This window comes from Bufo bufo, chromosome 3 (genome assembly GCF_905171765.1).
Source record: "Bufo bufo chromosome 3, aBufBuf1.1, whole genome shotgun sequence".
Classification (NCBI taxonomy): Eukaryota; Metazoa; Chordata; class Amphibia; order Anura; family Bufonidae; genus Bufo; species Bufo bufo.
In genome coordinates this window covers 37,159,632-37,178,972 of record NC_053391.1, presented here as the reverse complement: position 1 = coordinate 37,178,972, position 19,341 = coordinate 37,159,632, and the positions used below count along the sequence as shown (strand labels likewise).

General features: G+C 42.9%; 1 protein-coding gene and 1 long non-coding RNA gene across 2 annotated transcripts; both read left to right on the top strand.

Annotated features, from left to right (window-relative positions):
- Positions 1 to 202: 202 nt before the first annotated feature.
- On the top strand, positions 203 to 19,099 carry ETS2 (ETS proto-oncogene 2, transcription factor). Its single transcript, XM_040423095.1, has 10 exons — positions 203 to 538; positions 8,506 to 8,582; positions 10,546 to 10,663; positions 11,353 to 11,472; positions 13,298 to 13,498; positions 13,637 to 13,717; positions 14,489 to 14,713; positions 14,797 to 15,060; positions 17,220 to 17,338; positions 17,713 to 19,099. The coding sequence occupies exons 2-10, from the start codon at positions 8,511 to 8,513 to the stop codon at positions 17,926 to 17,928; spliced, it is 1,416 nt and encodes a 471-aa protein (XP_040279029.1). The 5' UTR covers positions 203 to 538; positions 8,506 to 8,510; the 3' UTR covers positions 17,929 to 19,099.
- Positions 11,485 to 12,244, top strand: LOC120994485. The gene is made up of 2 exons (XR_005777421.1): positions 11,485 to 11,609; positions 12,040 to 12,244. It is a non-coding gene; the product is annotated as an uncharacterized LOC120994485 (long non-coding RNA).
- Positions 19,100 to 19,341: the final 242 nt, after the last annotated feature.

Below are 19,341 nucleotides of genomic sequence, written 5' to 3'. Positions count from 1 at the left end.
GCTTATAATAATAATGATGATGATGGAATGGAAAGTGTCCCAATTCTCTTGGTAACAGCAGCATTTACCAACATGGCATGTGTGCCAATGAGCCCTCTTTGCCCAGGTCCCTGCAGTGGATGATGCTGCTGCCCCAGGTGTTTCCTATGGGATAGTAGGAGCTGATTGCTCTGGGAAGAAGCTCTGCTGCAGCCTGAGGAGTTTTCACACCTGGTGAGGAGAGAGCTTAGGAGGGAGGGAGGCCATGAATGAGTGTGTGATCTCTCCCAGGCCTCTATTACAGCTGCTGGGGAGGGGTGTGCACCAGGAGAACAATGCTCCTCCCTGCTGCCTGTGCTTACAGCTGGACTTCCCCCTAGTAGAGGAGGCAGAGACAGGCAGCACCAGATCTAGAAGCACACGCACTCTGTGACTTGGAGGGTCTCCTCCTCCTCCTTCTCTGGGGTCCCTTGGGATACAATCTACACCCTCTGTGGACTATTTACTAGGAGGCTCACTTTTGGCTTTGTGTATTTTGGACTGGATCCTGTTTCTTGAGGTAAGAAGAAGATACAATGTATCCATTTCTGTTTGTTTATATCTAGCTGTTTGTGTTTATTATCTGCTACTGTTTTATATGGTTGTGTTGGAAAGGGGACCACACACACCAGTAGCCTGTCACTACAAGTACCAGCAACTCCTTCCAGCTTGAAGCAAGGCTTCTACAGCAGATGGACCCATACTGTATGGGGAACCTTTTTTGTTATTCACCAAGTTTTGGAAGCATAAACTGTTTGGGTGTCCAGTTGTGTAACTCTGTGCCCACATTGTATTCCCTCATATCTGTTAGCATGGTGGGTGGGGGGCATGGAGTAAACTTTTTTTGGCTACTTTTTTCATTTTAATTTATTTATTTATTTATTTGTATATATATATATATATATATATATATATATATTATAGATATAACTTCTATTTCTGTGTTTCCACATCTGTCCCTCAAGGACACTTGAGTCTCTTCTACTCTATTATGTCTTCCCTTTTAATAAGTGGCTTTTAAATGGCCCTTTTTTTTAGGTTAGGACATCCTTTATAATGTAATATAATTGTTCTGGGTTTAGCCTTGTCAGCCCTTGGTGACCTGCGCACCTTGTTCTACCTGTTTGTAAAATTCCCTTCACGCCTACAGGTCTTTATTAAATGAATATTTTATTATAATATTTTTTTACAATGAATGGATTAGTCACTGCTGATGGCTACTACATGATTGCTGGTTAGATAGACACTGAGTAATGACTCTCTCCGAGCTCTCATGTGCTGCTGGAGATGATGAGAAGCCCTCACAGCTGGGCACATGCCTATGAACAGATTGTCTGGCTGATTGGGATATTCTGGATATGGAGGGGGGGGGGGGGGAATTCTAGTGTAACTCAAAAATACAGAAGTCCTCTTCTAGATCTGGATTGGCTTGATTTGGGTAGTTTCAATAAATGTTGTCAATGAAGGTTCTCGCTCATCCAGGTCACTGGATATCAATAGTAATAAGTCAGAGCAGCTGGAGTTGTATTTTTATTTATTTGATTTCTTCAAGACGTTTCTCAGTTAGAAATTTCTAGCAAAACGTCATTTCAATTGAATGTAAAATTAATTTTATAACTTTTTTTACTTTTTAAAATGTTAACACAATGTTTGCTGTAATTTGTGTGTATATATATACTTTTTATTTTGGCAAAGGGGAATGGGTGTCAGATTTCACTATGGGCTGGGGCTGTGAATTACGAGAAAGGTACGTCATCGTGTGCCTTTGAAGGGCAAAGCTAATGGATTCTAAGTGAATTCTAGGGTTGGAAACAATTTATCACCTCCAGTTATGTGGTTGGTGCTGACATAAACGAATGCCGCTTCTAGTAGATATCCATTATTAATTATTTTTATTAAATGTACGCGTATTATACCCATTTTATACCCATGAGTGGTCCTAAGAAAGGAAAAAAAATCTGCAGTGTCTGTGAATAAGGCCTGTAGGAAAGGCCTGGTCTACAGAAACTAATTGTTTCCACAAGGCTACAGTTTCAAAACCTCGAATTCTTTATTTTCTCTTTCGAGAGGTGAGTTTCAGGTAAACTTTCAGGTTTGGTCGCTATGTTAATAACCCCCCACCTCGTTTTAATGTGACTGATCTGGTTGCAGAGGATATTTTCTCAGTTGTCACTACTTTGTCATGTAAAGTGAGAGGCATTATTCTGCTTTTCTGTTGCTGGAAGAGTTTTTGAAAAAAATAAATATTATTATGGTAAAACTGGGCTCGGTTTGTCTACGTTGAGTTCTACACTTTGATAGGAAAGCCTTTGTAGTTTAAAAACAAAAGAATCTAATTTTGTAGCTGCAGATGTGGACTTTGATGTGGTGAACCCACCCCCAGTGTTTAAAGTGCAGGCCTAGCTTCTAAATTGAAGTCACCAGACAAATTAATTTCAGGGAGGAAGGGAGGTTTGGGGGAGTTTAAGAGCTTTTTTTTCAGAGCCATCACCATGTGCCCTGTGTGCTTTTTGCACGATCATTCGGCATATTAGCTTTTCTATGGGAAAATGATCCCACGTCCACTTGTATTGGTTGATCTGTTTTTGTAGTTTTTTTTTTTTTTTTTTTTTTTTTTTCTCTTCTAGACTGAGGTTAAAAAAAAAGAGAAAATAAGTAGTCATGTTGTGGGTTAATCTTGAAATGCAGGGTTGTAAAATGTATACAATAACCAAGAGCAACACTTTTGAGATATTTGAGGGAGGACGGGAACCACAATGGAAACTTTGAATTGCTGATGCAAACTACAAAGTGCAAGGCATGGAGACTGTATCATTTAAAATAATGCGTGGTAGCAAATTTGAAAAAAAAAAAAAATATATATATATATATTTTTTATTTTTTGGGGGATGTCCTCTGAATTAAAAGTACATATTGAAGTATTAGTAAAGCATCTTGGCATACAGAAGTCTGAAGTATCCATAGGTGCGTGTGGAAGATTTTTGGTCTCCATGAAAGAGGTGTGGCTTTTAGTGAAAGAGGCGGGGTCTATTGGCCGGTGCACTGGTAGAGGAGTGCTGAGTGGGTTGAGGAGCTTCGGGCTGCCTGCACACATCATGCAATATTTTTATTTATTTATTTATTTTTTTACAGCAAAACTGCAGAGTAAGGCTACTTTCACACTTGCGTTTTGGCTTTCCGTTTGAGAGATCCGTTCAGGGCTCTCACACGCGGTCCAAAACGGATCAGTTTGCATTCTAATGCATTCTGAATGGAAAAGGATCCGCTCAGAATACATCAGTTCAGTCTCCATTCCGCTTTGGTGGTGGACACCAAAACGTTGCTTGCAGCGTTTTGGTGTCCGTCTGATGAAACTGAGCCAAACAGTGAAAACGGATCCGTCCCCATTGACTTACATTGTGTAACATAGTAACATAGTAACATAGTACATAAGGCCGAAAAAAGACATTTGTGTCAAGACGGATCCGTTTTCTATGACACAATCTGGCACAATAGAAAACGCATCCGTCCTCCATTGACTTTCAATGGTGTTCAAGACGGATCCGTTTTGGCTATGTTACAGATAATACAAACGGATCCGTTCTGAATGGATGCATGCGGTTGTATTATCTGAACGGATCCATCCAGGACGGATCCGCACAAAACGTGAGTGTGAAAGTAGCCTAATACGGTACCAGCAAAGTGAACTAGATTTGACAAATCTCATCTAGGAAGATTTTGATATCTGCAGCGTGTCAGTTGTTTCTGCAGATTTTGGCGCAGGTTTCGCCCTTTTGCAATGCAAAGGGGGAGATCGGGGCAAATCCTCATCAAAATCTGCCATTAAATAACACGTGTAAAATTTCAGAGAAATCCTAAACATTTTCTCATGCAGGTTAGTTATAGAATCATATTTTGTTTATTGGTATAATGCATTTTTAATGCAAAAAAATTTAAATGTTTTTCAATAATATTGCAAAAAAAAATTGCGCTCAAAGGTTAAAAACTTGTTGCAAGTTATCTGAATGTCTTGGCTTGTGGTTTGTCCTTGGTACATGCACCATTAATCCTGTTACTACTGTAGGCCAGCTGATATTTTTGAAGAAGGGCCCAGTCTGACATGGATTATTATTATTATTATTATTATAATTTTTTTACATCTTTGCTTGTATATTTTCTACCACCTTTGGGCTGGGCGCATTGTATGAATGAACCACGTCTGCCTGTGGCCTGTTGACTCTCATAACAATGGTACCGGCGTGGCCCGGCCCTGGCTGGACTTGTGAACTCTGAGCTGCAATTATGAATGGGGACAGGTGTTGCAGGTAATCTGTACGCGTGTTTCGCCCGTCACGTGTTCTGAAACGATCCTGGCCTGTGTACACAAAGGTGTGTTGTGAGGCTCGGAATCAGGGCTCTGTTGTGTAAATCGGCCTCCTGCCGGCTCCCATTACCTCACAGTTTTTTGAGCAAAACTTCATGGACAGACGGGTTATTTGGGACTGACGGCCTGTCCTCTATTGTTGTATATGCAGAGAGAGCTGTCAGTCACTGATAGGATCGCCTCCTCCTAGAGGGAAGGCTGTCAGTCACTGATAGGATCGCCTCCTCCTAGAGGGAAGGCTGTCAGTCACTGATAGGACCGCCTCATCATAGAGGGAAGGCTGTCAGTCACTGATGGGACCGCCTCCTCATAGAGGGAAGGCTGTCAGTCACTGATAGGACCGCCTCCTCCTAGAGGGAAGGCTGTCAGTCACTGATAGGACCGCCTCCTCATAGAGGGAAGGCTGTCAGTCACTGATGGGACCGCCTCCTCATAGAGGGAAGGCTGTCAGTCACTGATAGGATCGCCTCCTCCTAGAGGGAAGGCTGTCAGTCACTGATGGGACCGCCTCCTCATAGAGGGAAGGCTGTCAGGCACTGATAGGATCGCCTCCTCCTAGAGGGAAGGCTGTCAGGCACTGATAGGACCGCCTCCTCATAGAGGGAAGGCTGTCAGGCACTGATGGGACCGCCTCCTCATAGAGGGAAGGCTGTCAGTCACTGATAGGACCGCCTCCTCATAGAGGGAAGGCTGTCAGTCACTGATAGGACATCTCATAGAGGGAAGGCTGTCAGTCACTGATAGGATCGCCTCATCATAGAGGGACAGCTGTCAGTCACTGATAGGACCGCCTCCTCATAGAGGGACAGCTGTCAGGCACTGGTGGGACCGCCTCCTCATAGAGGGAAGGCTGTCAGTCACTGATAGGACCGTCTCCTCATAGAGGGAAGGCTGTCAGTCACTGATAGGACCGCCTCATCATAGAGGGACAGCTGTCAGGCACTGGTGGGACCGCCTCCTCATAGAGGGACAGCTGTCAGGCACTGGTGGGACCGCCTCCTCATAGAGGGAAGGCTGTCAGTCACTGATAGGACCGTCTCCTCATAGAGGGAAGGCTGTCAGTCACTGATAGGACCGCCTCATCATAGAGGGACAGCTGTCAGTCACTGATAGGACCGCCTCCTCATAGAGGGACAGCTGTCAGGCACTGGTGGGACCGCCTCCTCATAGAGGGACAGCTGTCAGGCACTGGTGGGACCGCCTCCTCATAGAGGGACAGCTGTCAGGCACTGGTGGGACCGCCTCCTCATAGAGGGGCAGCTCTCAGGCACTGATAGGACCGCCTCCTCATAGAGGGGCAGCTGTCGGGCACTGATAGGACCGCCTCCTCATAGAGGGGCAGCTGTCGGGCACTGATGGGACCGCCTCCTCATAGAGGGGCAGCTGATGGGACCGCCTCCTCATAGAGGGGCAGCTGTCAGGCACTGGTGGGACCGCCTCCTCATAGAGGGGCAACTCTCAGGCACTGATAGGACCGCCTCCTCATAGAGGGGCAGCTTTTTTTTTTTTTGCATTGTATTTTTACTGTTTTAATTTTTCCCCGAAATGCAGCTTTGTTGAAAAATGGCAGGAAAAAAAATGCATGTTTTTTAAAGGGGTCCTTTAGGATAAAAACAATGGCTTCCTTCTAAGGGCTCATGCACACGACAGTATGTATTTTGCAGTCCGCAAAAAATACGGATGACGTCTGTGTGCATTCCGTATTTTGCGGAACGGAACAGCTGGCCCTTAATAGAACAGTACTGCAGACAATAATAGGACATGTTCCATTTTAAAAAAATTTGCGGAACGGAAATACTGACATACGGGAATGCACACGAAGTACCTTCCTTTTTTTTTGCGGACCCATTGAAATGAATGGTTCCGCATACGGTCCGCAAAAAAAACCACCACGGAATGGACACGGAGAGAAAATACGTTCATGTGCATGAGGCCTTAAGAAAAGAACCCCCCCCCCCCCCCTACCCTGTCCACGAGCCGTCTGGCATTGCAGCTCCACTCCATCAGAGTCGATGGGACAGAGCTGCAATACGGCACACAACCCTGTGGATAGGGTTGATGCTGTTTTTGGAAGAAAGCAGCCATGTTTTTCTAATCCTGGACAACCACCTTTAGGGCTCATGGCCATAGCTGTTTTTGCGGTCAGCAAATTGCGGATCCGTAAAACACATATACCGTAAGTGTGCGGAACGTCATGCCCTCTATAGAACTGTCCTATCCTTGACAAGAATAGGACATGTTCTATTTTTTATTTTGTTTTGTTTTGCGGAGCCGAGTGAATGGGTCCGCATCTGACCCGCAAAAAATACATTTCGTATGCAGACCTTAAAGTGTTACTATAAAAATAAAAAAAATGCTAAAAACTCTAAAAAATAAAAACAAAGAAAAGTTCTTTGTGTAGGAAGCTTCGAGGTGGTTCTGGTTTTTGTATTAGTGCAGGAACAACCGTTTTCTGCCTTTTTGTTAGTGTTTTGGGTGTTGCGTGGTTTTTCACCCCCCCCCCCCCTCCCATAGGGTAAAAAGCTGCTATTTTGCTGCAGATTGAATGTTATGCTGGAAAATCAAATCCCATTGCTTCAAGCAGCAATTTTCTGCCATATAGCTGAGCCTTTCCTGGGAAGACGGAATGGTTAATAGTATCCTGAGATTCTGAATGAGTTTGTTGCTAAGCAGCCGCCATACATGTCATCTGGCCGGCCGGTAACATGCTTTCCCCGCACGTGAGGCCTATGTCGTATTCCTCTGCTTCTCCATTTCAGAGCCGAAGCAGTGGACGGATTTGTTTCTTCTAGGACAATTTATAATCTGCACAATAATACAATGTCAGGTGTTGGCAACACTAAAATGCTAATGCGGTATACAGATGTAGCAGAGCTGAATTTGCATTTGTACTCTTTGGGGCTGCAGCTCATTGTGCCCCATGATACGTATACATATGATAATGTCGTGGGTTTACCTGCAGCAGTGATACTTCTGCTCATATTTTACTAAATCCACTTAGCGGGTGGTTTGTTGAGGTTGTTCCATCTTAGCGGAGTCCATTTAGAAACCACCATCCTCTGATGTCTGTGGAACACATTTCTGAAATGTATACATGCATACCTAATCTGCCATAGGGGCAACCTGACTCTATGCATGGGATATTTCATATCATGTCTGTACAGTACTTGCAGAAAATAACCTAAAATTACCCAGATTCACTGACAGGTGATGCCGGCCATTTTGGATCTACAAAGAAAAAATGTACATACCCAAGGGGGAACCACTGTTTGGGTGCATGGCTAAATCAACCTTCCCCGTAGGTGTAACCCACTCTTTACAGGCAACAGTACCCTCAAACAATTTTAGGGGAGCCAACATGGAGGTCAGGATGCTCCTCTACAAGAGCGTGCAAACAATCCCTAGACGATCATGTTCTAGTATTGGAGAAGGTTGGACCTATCAACCTGATCCCAAAAGGGAAGCGGACATATCATTGAAGGCTAAGTGAACGCTACTTGGCCTCCAAACCCTGGGGTTGACCTGTGAGTGCACATAGCAGATATGATACGTAGACCAGAGGTTCAACTTATATGGCTCTCCAGCTGATGGGAACACTACAACTCCCAACATGCCTGGGGCTGTCGGGACATAAGGACTTGTAGGTTTGCATCATCCAGGGGAGCCTGTGGTTGTTTTGTATTCACCTGGAAAGTTCAATAGTTCTTTTGATTATTTTTTTTTTTTTTTTTTTTTTTACTTTGCATAAAAAATAAAAAATGCTTGGGGGAATTTTAAATTTTTTTTTTCATGGCCACATGAATGAAGCTAGCTGGTGGTGTGTGTGTAAATAAGAGAAGAATGGGTTGATATTGGCAGTGTTCCCTCCCTGCTTGTGACATCAAACATCTTGGCCACTCCAGTCTCTCTGAAGAAGAGTGAGTCATCGGCTCGTGCGAGTCTCCCATCTGTCCCCTCTAGTGCATTCTCCCTTGAAGTAAGGCTTCCTCCTAATTAATGCTATTCACTTTAGGGAGCTCCATAGCGATAGGACACATCCCCTCCTGTTGGGTGGGAGAAAAAAAAAAATATACATACAAAAAAGACCATCAGAAATTGACACCTGGTTTTCTTTTCTTCTCTAGATCCAATGACTGAGTTTGAAATCCGAAACATGGATCAGGTGGCTCCAGTTTACAACATGCACCGAGGAATCCTGAAGGTAAGGCCCATTATTTCTTGACTTCTTCTTCTTTCACAATACGTTGAACATTTTTCTAATCTTAAATTTTAAGGCCAAAAAATGTTAGTGAATTTCCTTCACTTGTTGTCTCCATCTATGGGAAAAGCTGTATTGGTATTAGGGCCTCCTACTGGTTTGGGGCAGTATATTCTTGGATCTCAAATTTGACACCACTTTTTGAATGAAACTTGACCCGTCTTTCCTAGAAGATTTTCGAAGCTACTTGCAGAGCCAATAGGTATGTGCTTTTGTATACAGAGGAACCTGTGAGGTGTGTAAGATGAGGGCCTGCAGCTTAGATTTGCCAGTTGCTGTTTGCATTTCGTGTCAGACAAAGGGCTTTGTGTGGTCTGGTATTTGTTTGCTCAATGGAGGAATTTTTGGTCACCATTTGACTGTTCTATGTCCCCGCAGGTCTGGCTGTTCTTTCTCTTGCACATAGTATAGCAGTCGGCTCCACCCGGTGGGTATGATTCATGGCCACCGTGACCCAACCGGTTTCAGTGCAGACACATTTTAGAATGATGATGACAAAAAAAACTTATATATTTTTTTTTTTTTTTAGTATTTTTTTTTCAGATCATAGTTGGGATTTATATTGCGGTCTTAAATCTGAAGCACTCTAAAGTTTCTTTTTACGTAGATTGACTTGTAAGCTTAGTGCATCATCTTAAAGGAGCTTTATAATTTATTTGTATTATTATTAATTGTGCGATGGGACCCTCAGCAATCGGCTGTGATCTGTAGCGAGTCTTCAGTTTCCCTATAGCTCCCCCCACAGGGCAAATAGAGCATTACGCCGCTACTGAAAAGAAGGGGCTGTGTCTGACCGACTCGGCACTGCTACATCCTCTTTAACAAGCATGACAACTTGGTGCAGGCGCTCTTTCACACCTCTCGCCTTCTCCTGACTGACGTTGACGTAGCAGATTTCTCTAGGCGTGTTCCATCTTCTCCTCTGTGGCTAATGACTATAATGATGTGATTAAAAGGTTTTTATTTTTAGCCCTGGTGTAGCAGTAATGAATAGAGCCTTGTTCATGTGAAGTGTAGGAGCCCACACAATGTGATCTGTAGCATAGGAATGTACGCACAGGTGACAGAGCCAAGCGGTTGTCAGGAAGAATAGGGGGGGGGGGGGGTGTCAGTAGTTTGCTGTATTATTTTTACATGACACTGCTTATTAGTCGCCAATTACTGTTTAGAGGAAACAGAGTTCAGTGACCCATTGGCACAACAGTTATTAAGTATATTTTTTATTTAAAAAATTTAGATTATGGATTTTTTTTATTCTGTTGTATGCAAGGAATTTTGTCCGTCAGTTTCCCTCCCTTCCCAAAAATGAAAGCCCCTTCTTTGTCCAGTTAAGATTTATTCTTATATCTGTTTCTTGGAAGGCTTGGTGACTATAGTGGAATAACCAGGAAGATTTGTCACTATGTGGTCTAGGAAAGCTTAGGGAGAGTTCACATCATTTTTTTATTTGTTTTTCCTGAATTTTTATTTTTGCTCATTTGGCATCAATTTGAGCCATTGCTATCTTAGATCCGTTTTTAAAAGTAATGGATTTCAGACAGAAATGGCTAAAACGGATGCCAAATGTGCATAACTCGTGCACAGGATACTCTTGTTTTGTGGTGTGTGTTTTTTAATTTTATTAATTTTTTTTTCTGTTCTTCTGATGAATCAGAAGAACAGAGAATGAAACCGAGATATGAACTCTGCCTTAGTGACAACCCCACAGACGCCGTCATAGCAGACCTATTGGTTGTCATCCAACCAGTTCATCCTTCATGATTAATCTAATTCTACCCTATGCCACCAATGTTTCCAGTATTATTTCTGGGCCCTTATCTACGGAAAGTAAAGCATGCTTTTGTTCTTGGTTTCCTTTTTAAAAGTCCCCTGTAATAAAATGATATCCTCTTTTGCCCGTTCACAGCGGCAGCTGGCATTTGACAACGTAAATCTGTCGACGTCAATCGCTGGATTGTACTCTGCGTATGATGCCTATGAAGAAGAGCAGGCGGTGCCTACAGGGTTGGACTCCTTATCTCATGGTAAGAATGACAACATTGTGTCAAATAAACCCTCCCGCTGAAAGGGGTTATCCACTAATAAGGATAGGACATCAGTATCTGATCTGTAGTGGTCCAACATCCTTGTTGGGTAGGTTCGGTGCCAGAACTACACAGCTCCATCGATCATGTAGATGCTCCCATTGAAGAGCTTCAAGAGTTACAACCCTGAAATAGCTGATCGGCAGGGTTGCGGTGTGTTGGAACCTGACTGATCAGATATTGATGGCCTATCAGGAGGATAGGCCATCAGTAGTAACGAAGTGGACAACTCCTCCAAGGAGCCAAACATCTAATGTGTATGGGGGGTGTCCAGACTTTCCTCCAACAGCACAGATCTGGGGTGGGAGAAGGATGGGGCCTCTCATATCTATAGTGCTGAGCTAAAATGCGTTACATGCATATTGCCTAGAAGCTGGCAATGTCTGTCTACGCGGAGGACGTTGGGATGGGATACCCAAAGTAGCAATTCAGGGCTTTTCAGTGGGCAGATTTGTACCCACTTCTGCTGCTTTGGTATAAGATCATTCAAACTCCATATTGTGAAGAAAACCTGAATTTATGAGTGTCCCTCTAAATATGATTGCACCCCTCATGTGTTCAGCTATGTTTTGTGGCCAAGCCCTTGCCTCTTGGCTTAATAGAAACTTTTTAATTTTAATTTTTTTCAGATTCTGGCAGCTGTGAATTGCCTCTCCTGACCCCGTGCAGCAAAGCAGTGATGAGTCAGGCGTTGAAGGCCACATTTAATGGATTCAGAAAGGAACAGCGGCGCTTTGGTATTCCCAACAGTAAGTAATAATGAAGCAAAAGGAAACCTTTCCAGTCATCAGATATTGCTGGTGGCTGTGAGGTAGAGAACTGCATTATCTCTTCCGGCAATGGAGGCGGTAACGAAATACATGAGGCCTACACGAAAGAAAATATTGTCCTCGAAATGTTTTTATTTTTTTTTATATGAAATCTCTTTATTGATTTTCTTAGAACAAAACAGTATAAAAAGGTATCTGATCACAGAGTGTGGACACATACGACAGGTACATTTATACAATATTTCCCTTGATGCCGGGCCACACGTATATTGACACACAAACATCAAAACCAAGAGCACCCCGAGTTAGTGCCAGTTCTGTCACCCATATCAAAACAAGACCATCCACCCCCCCCCCCCCCCCCCCCCCCCCCCCCCCAAAAACCGCCCTCCCATCCCCCCCCCCCCCCAGCGTACCTGGCCTGGTACGGCCGCCACGAGGGGCGGCAGGCTGCTCACGCCCCTCTTCTGGGTGTCTCCCAGACAGTCATGGGGCAAATTACTGTTTAGTTTGAACTAGTTATGGTGATTGTTTATTATTTAAAAGTTGTTGGGGGTTGGGCCTCGAAAAAGTTAATTTGCCTGCTTTTCTGCCTCAAGTAGACCAAATATGGTTTTGAGATGTTGAGACAGTTGCTAGGGATCTTCGGACTGACTTCTGTCTTGAATGGTTCCAGTTTGATTGGGAGTGTGAAAGCCACAAATAGTTTCTCCATTTTTGCCATCATTAATCAGATTTAAAAAAAAAAAAATATTTAAGTGAAAAATCCCTTCTCCCCAAATCTTGACCCTACAACCCTCTTTAATATTTGCAATCTTGGGTTCCTCCTACAGGCTATGTCATTGTTTGACTAGGCCTTTATGTGTTTACAAGGAGGGGAAAATCAGGACGTCACAGGAATTTCCATGTATGAAATGTACACTACGGTTGCGCAACGTCTAAACATTTTAAAGCATGATCCTCAACTTCTCAGCACGACTCTTAGTCATTGCTTCACATTTTCCAGACAACACACATTGTTTATAATTTCAACCAGACTAGATGCACAAACTTATTACTAAAACTTGTGACCATCCATACTTAAAAGGGCATGGTACTAGATGTTTAGCGTTGGTGTGAAGCGCGTAAAGCACCAATGTTTTTGTCAGCCAAAGTTTCTCCACGTTGAATAGTCTTTTTATTAAAAGGGTGCCATGATAAGCTGGTCTTTGGGTTGTACCTCTACTAATCCCTTAGGCTGGGTTCAGACCTGAGCGCATTTTATATGCGCGTTTAACGCGCGTTTTTTGCAATAGTAAACGCGCGTTTGACGCGCGTTTGTGTGATTGACTGCAGTGTCCTATGGCCACAAACGCGCGTCAAAACGCCCCAAAGAAGCTCAAGAACTTGTTTGAGCGTAGGGCGTTTTTCAGCGCGTTCAAACGCGCTGTAAAACGCTCAAGTGAGAACCAGGGCCATAGGGAAGCATTGGTTTTCATGTGTTGAGCGTTTTACAGCGCGTTTGAACGCGCTGTAAAACGCTCAAGTGTGAACCCAGCCTAAGTGTATCTGTGTGGTAACCTTGCAGCAACTGTTCCCTACAGCACCACCACAGGGGATTTGAAGTATTACAGCCTACCAATAAAAATCAATGAACGGTTTATATAATGTATGGACATGATGGGTCCTCCTGAGTCAAAGACCGTCTTTGAAACCACTCTAATAAATGAGGGTCCCAAATAGGGAATTACGCTAGTAGAGTATTTGAATATGGGTATACACTAGACAACCCTCTTATTGTATTATCCTTTTTGGTTCCTTCTAGATCCATGTTTGTGGGGTCAGACTCAAGTGTGCCAGTGGCTTGCATGGGCCGTCGCTGAATTTTCCTTGGAGAATGTAAACTTTCAGAAATTTATTATGAGTGGTCAAGAATTGTGCAACTTGGGAAAAGAAAGATTTCTAGAACTGGCCCCGGACTTCGTGGGTGATATTCTGTGGGAGCATCTGGAACAAATGATGAAAGGTAATTAGGAGGCCAGCTCTATGGATACAAGGAAAGCGGCTCGGAAATGTTCCTAAGCTATGTAAAGCATTTTTGAATTGCGTTGACCCAGAGATTCTAAGCTTGTGGCTATAACTCGTACTCCTTTACTTTTCTCAGAACAAGATAAGGTTCAGGATCAATATATCGACAGCTCCAGTCATCACACCGGCCACCAGTGGATACGCAATGACTCATTAAGTAAGTAATGTTTTTTTCGTGCTATAAAATAGAGGCAATACCAAGAAAATTAACCATTTATAATACTAAATGCCTGAAAAAACTTTAATTCTCGAAATGGGTTGTAGTGGTATTGGATAACTCAGGACAAAAATGTCAGTGTTGGCCGGTGGCTGTTTTTGACTACACACAAGCATTAGTAGAAATGAGGCAATGACTATGGACTGGCCTTCTATGGTGTGTTTCTCTCTCCTCCCACCCCCCTAAAAAAAAAAAAAGACAAATTATGGTACTCTTGATTGGTCAATGCATGGATGCTGCCTACCCTTCGAATGTGAAGAGCAAGGAGGGTATTCTAGTTTAGTTAGTGTTAACAGTGGTGAGGTGGCTGTCCAGGTAAATATCACCAGAAAGAAACTTCAAGTATTTGGCCATTTCTCCAGTGAAGAGACACAAAATAGGAAGGTCCTTCTGGCTGGACCATCACTGACCAAATCTTTTTGAAGCCCCTTCACAGCTGATCTTGAATCTATGGATTCAATGGTTGACTGATGACCCTTGTGCACTACTAAAGTGATGATGCACCTTTCTTGGCTAGTTTTATGTGCTCATGAGTAGTTCCAATGGTCATTCCTCACCTTGTTGAAGCCCAAACCAACCAACCAGCTGTGGGAAGACCAGCCTTAACTAAGGAAGGCCTATGTAATGCTGTATCCGAAGGAACTGTTTTTACCTGTTCTTTTCCATCCAAATTTTTGTTGACATCTTTAATTTTTTCCCCTTCTCATTTAGGCTTCAATATGGAGCCTCTGCATTGTGTATCTCAAGTGCAGACTTACCCTAAAACAGAAATGTACAGTGACCTGTGTCCAGTTACCCAAGTCACAAATCTCCTACCAGTAAAGCAGGAGTTCCAGAGTTATTCCTGCATGAAATCCATGGGAAATAATTATTCCTCTCTGAACCAGAACTATGGTCAAAGCAACATGAATGTTTTACTAAGCTCTCTTAGTTCTGGTAAGTAACAAACACATGATGTATTTTTTATTTTTTCAAAAAAATTTTCCCCCTTGTATTAAAAAATGATAATGTGTCCACAGGTAAATCCATGGACAGGGACTCTGTAGACAGTGGCACAGAAAGCTTTGAAAGCTCAGATTCCCTACTACAGTCATGGACGAGCCAGTCCTCACTGGTTGACATGCAACGTGTTCCATCCTATGAAAGCTTTGAGGACGATGCCAGCCAGTCACTATGTTTAAACAAGCCGTCAATGTCTTTCAAAGACTATATTCAAGACCGAAATGATCCAGTGGAACAGGGCAAACCAGTTATCCCAGCAGCTATTCTTGCTGGGTTTACAGGTAAGCCACTGGAGTATATTTTATATGCACTACTTTCTAAAAGTGGTTGAATCATGAAGTATTTAATGTCTGCTTTTTTTCTGCGGGACTACTAGCCATCTAATGCCTAAAGGCCTGTTCCTACCTAACTCCATTGGCAGATGCCATGGGAAAAATGAGGATGTTAATAAGTAAAATTTCAACATGCCCCATCCTTTTATTCTCAAGGCAGATAAGGTGTCGTCAGGTGATTGACTGCAGCATACTCCCCACTCCTTATTGAGAAAAAATGTACGCTCGGCCAAGCCGAATATGAATGTGTATGTTGGGAGGGATGGCTGCTTCAACAGCCCCCGCTGATCTGATATTGATAACCTATCCTCAGGATAGTTTATCAATATCAAATTTCCAGAGAACTCCTTTTGAGTCAGCTATACACATGGGAATCATTAGCCAAACGCTCATTTGGCCAAAAGTGATCCCGATACCCCTCTTCATATGCATGCTTGGCCAAAGATGCATATGTTGTGAATGACCGAGGGGAGCAACTGAAGTTAAAATTGTGGACAGCTTCGACATAGCCTCGAGGACAAAAGGAATTGGGCACGTCGAAATCCAATGCTCCTGACCCTTCTCACCTCCAACATCTGCCATTCAGGGACAGTCAGGAGGCCATGCTCAAATCCCTCTACCAAAGCTCTGTATATGCTGTATAAGCTCCCACTGTATATGTCATACTTGTCTAAACAAAGGGCTCTGTTCACCTGACAAATAACATGTACAGTATCTCACAAAAGTGAGTAGTCTACAGCTTGTATAACAGTGTACATTTGATATGCCCTCAAAATAACTCAACACACAGCCATTAATATCTAAATCGCTGGCAAAAATTGATAAATTGTGCCCAAAGTGTCAATATTTTGTGTGGCCACCATTATTTTCCAGCAGTGCCTTTACTCTCTCCACTGGAATCCTCTTCCCTCCTCCATGACAACATCACGGAGCTGGTGGATGTTAGAGACCTTGTGCTCCTCCACCTTCCATTTGAGGATGCCCCACAGATGCTCAATAGGGTTTAGGTCAGGAGACATGCTTGGCCAGTTCAGCACATTTTACCCTCAGTTTCTTAAGCAAGGCAGTGGTTGTCTTAGAAGTGTTTGGGGTCATTGGAATACAGCCCTGTGGCCCAGTTTCTGAAGGGAGGGGATCATTCTCTGCTTCAGTATGTCACAGTACATGTTGGTATTCATGGTTTCCTCAATGAACTGTAGCTCCCACAGCCGGCAGCACTTATGCAGCTCCTAAACAATGACACTCCCGCCACCATGACAGTAGGCAGGACACACTTGTCTTTGTGCGCCTCACCTGGTTGCCACCACAGACTCCTGACACCATCTAAACCAAATAATTTTCTCTTGCTCTCATCAGACCACAGGACATGGTTCCAGTAATCCATGTCCTTAGTCTGCTTGTCTTCAGCAAACTGTTTGCCGGCTTTCTTGTGCATCATCTTTAGAAGAGGATTCCTTCTGGGACGACAGCCATGCAGACCAATGTGATGCAGTGTGCGGCGTATGGTCTGAGCACTAACAGGCGGACCCCCCCCCCCCTTCCCACCCCTATAACCTGGCAGCACTGATACAACCTCTGGAGATGACACTGAGCACATGCACTCAACTTCTTTGGTCGACCATGGCGGGGTCTGTTCTGAGTGGAACCCGTCTTGTTAAACCGCTGTATGGCCTTGGCCACCGCGCTGCAGCTCAGTTTCAGGGTGTTAGCTATCTTCTTATAGCCTCGGCCATCTTTATGTAGAGCAATCATTATTTTTTTCAGATCTTCCAGAGAATTCTTTGCCATGAGGAGCCATGTTGAACTTCCAGTGACCAGTATGGGCACAATTTGGCCATTTTCACATAGGGGTGTACTCACTTTTGTTGCCAGCGGTTTAGACATTATATAGACAAGATATAATAAAAATATTTACAAAAATGTGAGGGGCGGACTGACTTTTGTGAGATATTGTATTCCTATACATAGGCGACTGAGAAATCTTCTTGGCCTGTATCTCTGATTTTAAAAGGCTCAATTGTACTGTGAGCAGCACCTCTTTGTTTTTGTTTTGTTTTTTATCTACATTACTTGAAATGTATTCATGTCTATAAAATTTTATTTTATAGGGAGTGGACCAATTCAGCTTTGGCAGTTCTTGTTAGAATTGTTGACCGACAAGTCATGTCAGCCCTTTATCAGCTGGACCGGGGATGGATGGGAGTTCAAGCTCACTGACCCAGACGAGGTTAGCATTATATCTGTTTTTCTTTTATGGGCTGATTACAGCTATCACTTTAATAAACTGGCACATCACCCTAGCGTGATAACTCCCTGCCAGTGTGTTATCTGTTTCCAGCTGCCAGTTAATGATTTTGTTGGTCGGTGGATTTTCCCTGACTGATTAGAAAACAATGTCCCATTGTATTCACCTTCCCTGTAAATGAAATCCCTCTGATGCCCATCCCGGACGAGCCCCCAATATTCCGTGCCACAATCATTCTATATGTAACATCAGCCGCAATGACTATTAAAGTAAATGTAAAAAAGTTAACGGAAAATAAAATCTTCTGTTGTAAAATAAAAAATTATTTAATTTCTTTTTTTTTTTTTTTTTTCCAGGTTGCTCGCCGATGGGGAAAAAGGAAAAATAAACCTAAAATGAACTACGAGAAGCTGAGTAGAGGACTGAGATACTATTATGATAAGAACATTATTCACAAGACCTCAGGAAAACGTTATGTGTATCGGTTTGTGTGTGACCTCCATAATTTGCTGGGGTACACGGCAGAGGAACTGCATGCCATGCTCGGCGTTCAGCCTGACACGGATGAATGAACCAACAACCATATCCAAAGCACACAACTGTACTGTGAATATAATGGGGTGAGGGAGAAAACCCTGACTCTTTTCGGTCACTGAGGGACTGTGAAGGCCGAAATTATGGAGGAGTCTGAGAGGCAACGCGTTTTGAGACCTTTCTAGGAAGTGGTTTGGTGTTGTACTTTCTTGACTCTGTGCATCAGGTGACACTTAAGGGCCTGAAGAATATTGCACCAGAAATACATTTTATTAGATTTTTTTTTGTGTGTAAAATATTCCATGTTTCAACACTGAGGGGAAAGGGAGAAAAAAGGACTCGAATCTTCAAACAGACGGAGAAAATGACGGCACATCAGAATCTTATTTTTGTCATTTGTGCTGAAAACAGTGTCTCAGAGACTGCACTTTAACGTCATGCTGCCTGAGTCCACAAGTTTTATGTTACCTTGTAGTTGTTTTTTTTTATTATTTTTTTTTTTCTCAGACCATTTCAAGTGCATGTAAATAATTTTATCAAGATTTTTCATATTTGCATAATTATTTGTTCCAGAAGGGATGTAAATATTATTTGAAATTCAGATGCTTTACTTTTTTTAATGGCACATAACTCCCAGCCCCCCCCCTGTTTTTGTTTTTTTTCTCTCTTCCTCTTATGCTAAGCTTCATGAAACTGCACGTGTTTATGATTTTTGTCATTCCAATGCTAACCTGAAAGAGGGATGGCCATCAACAGACTAGTTTTCAGATGCCAGTGGTTTCTCAGGAAGTCTTTCAGCTTGCAAAATGGCTGTACATACAGTTTCTAGATGACTTGCTCTATTTGTAACATTCACCTTGGGTGCATGGAAGTCAGAGTCACTTCATTCCTATATCCCCTAGTTTTTGTCTAACCTTGAGCACTCCATCTCTTTTCTAAGGAGATCCAGTATTTTGAGCAGAGTAATTTATTAAAATATATATATATATATATATATATATATATATATATCCACTTTTTTTCTGACCTAGAGCTGGACCCCTGCCTGCTGCGAAATGTTAATTCTGGATCTTGATGACCACCATTACGGAGAGCTTAGTTGTTTACTGCATACTGTCTCTGTTTTATGGGCTGATTACAGCTATCACTTTATTAAACTGGCACATCACCCTAGCGTGATAACTCCCTGCCAGTGTGTTATCTTTTTCCAGCTGCCAGTTTATGCTGATAAAAAATTATCAGCATAAAATATTTGTCCATTTCAACCACAAAGCCAACATACATTACTTGACTAATGGTGCTTAACATTTGCTGCCACTTTGCTCCTGGTCACTTCTAATTCTGGCCTCCAAAAATCAATGTATGGTGTTGAATAAATGAGTAAAATATAGGTAGACCTGGTCGGTACATACGTCCAGTTCACGTGGCCAGTTCTATGTCTCCAACCTGTG

Excerpts from the sequence above, each read along its gene's own strand:
- ETS2 (XM_040423095.1), top strand. The coding sequence starts at position 8,511 with ATGACTGAGTTTGAAATCCGAAACATGGATCAGGTGGCTCCAGTTTAC. Across the intron at positions 13,718-14,488 it reads GATACGCAATGACTCATTAA|GCTTCAATATGGAGCCTCTG; the intron begins GTAAGTAATGTT and ends CTTCTCATTTAG. Across the intron at positions 17,339-17,712 it reads AGCTCACTGACCCAGACGAG|GTTGCTCGCCGATGGGGAAA; the intron begins GTTAGCATTATA and ends TTTTTTTTCCAG.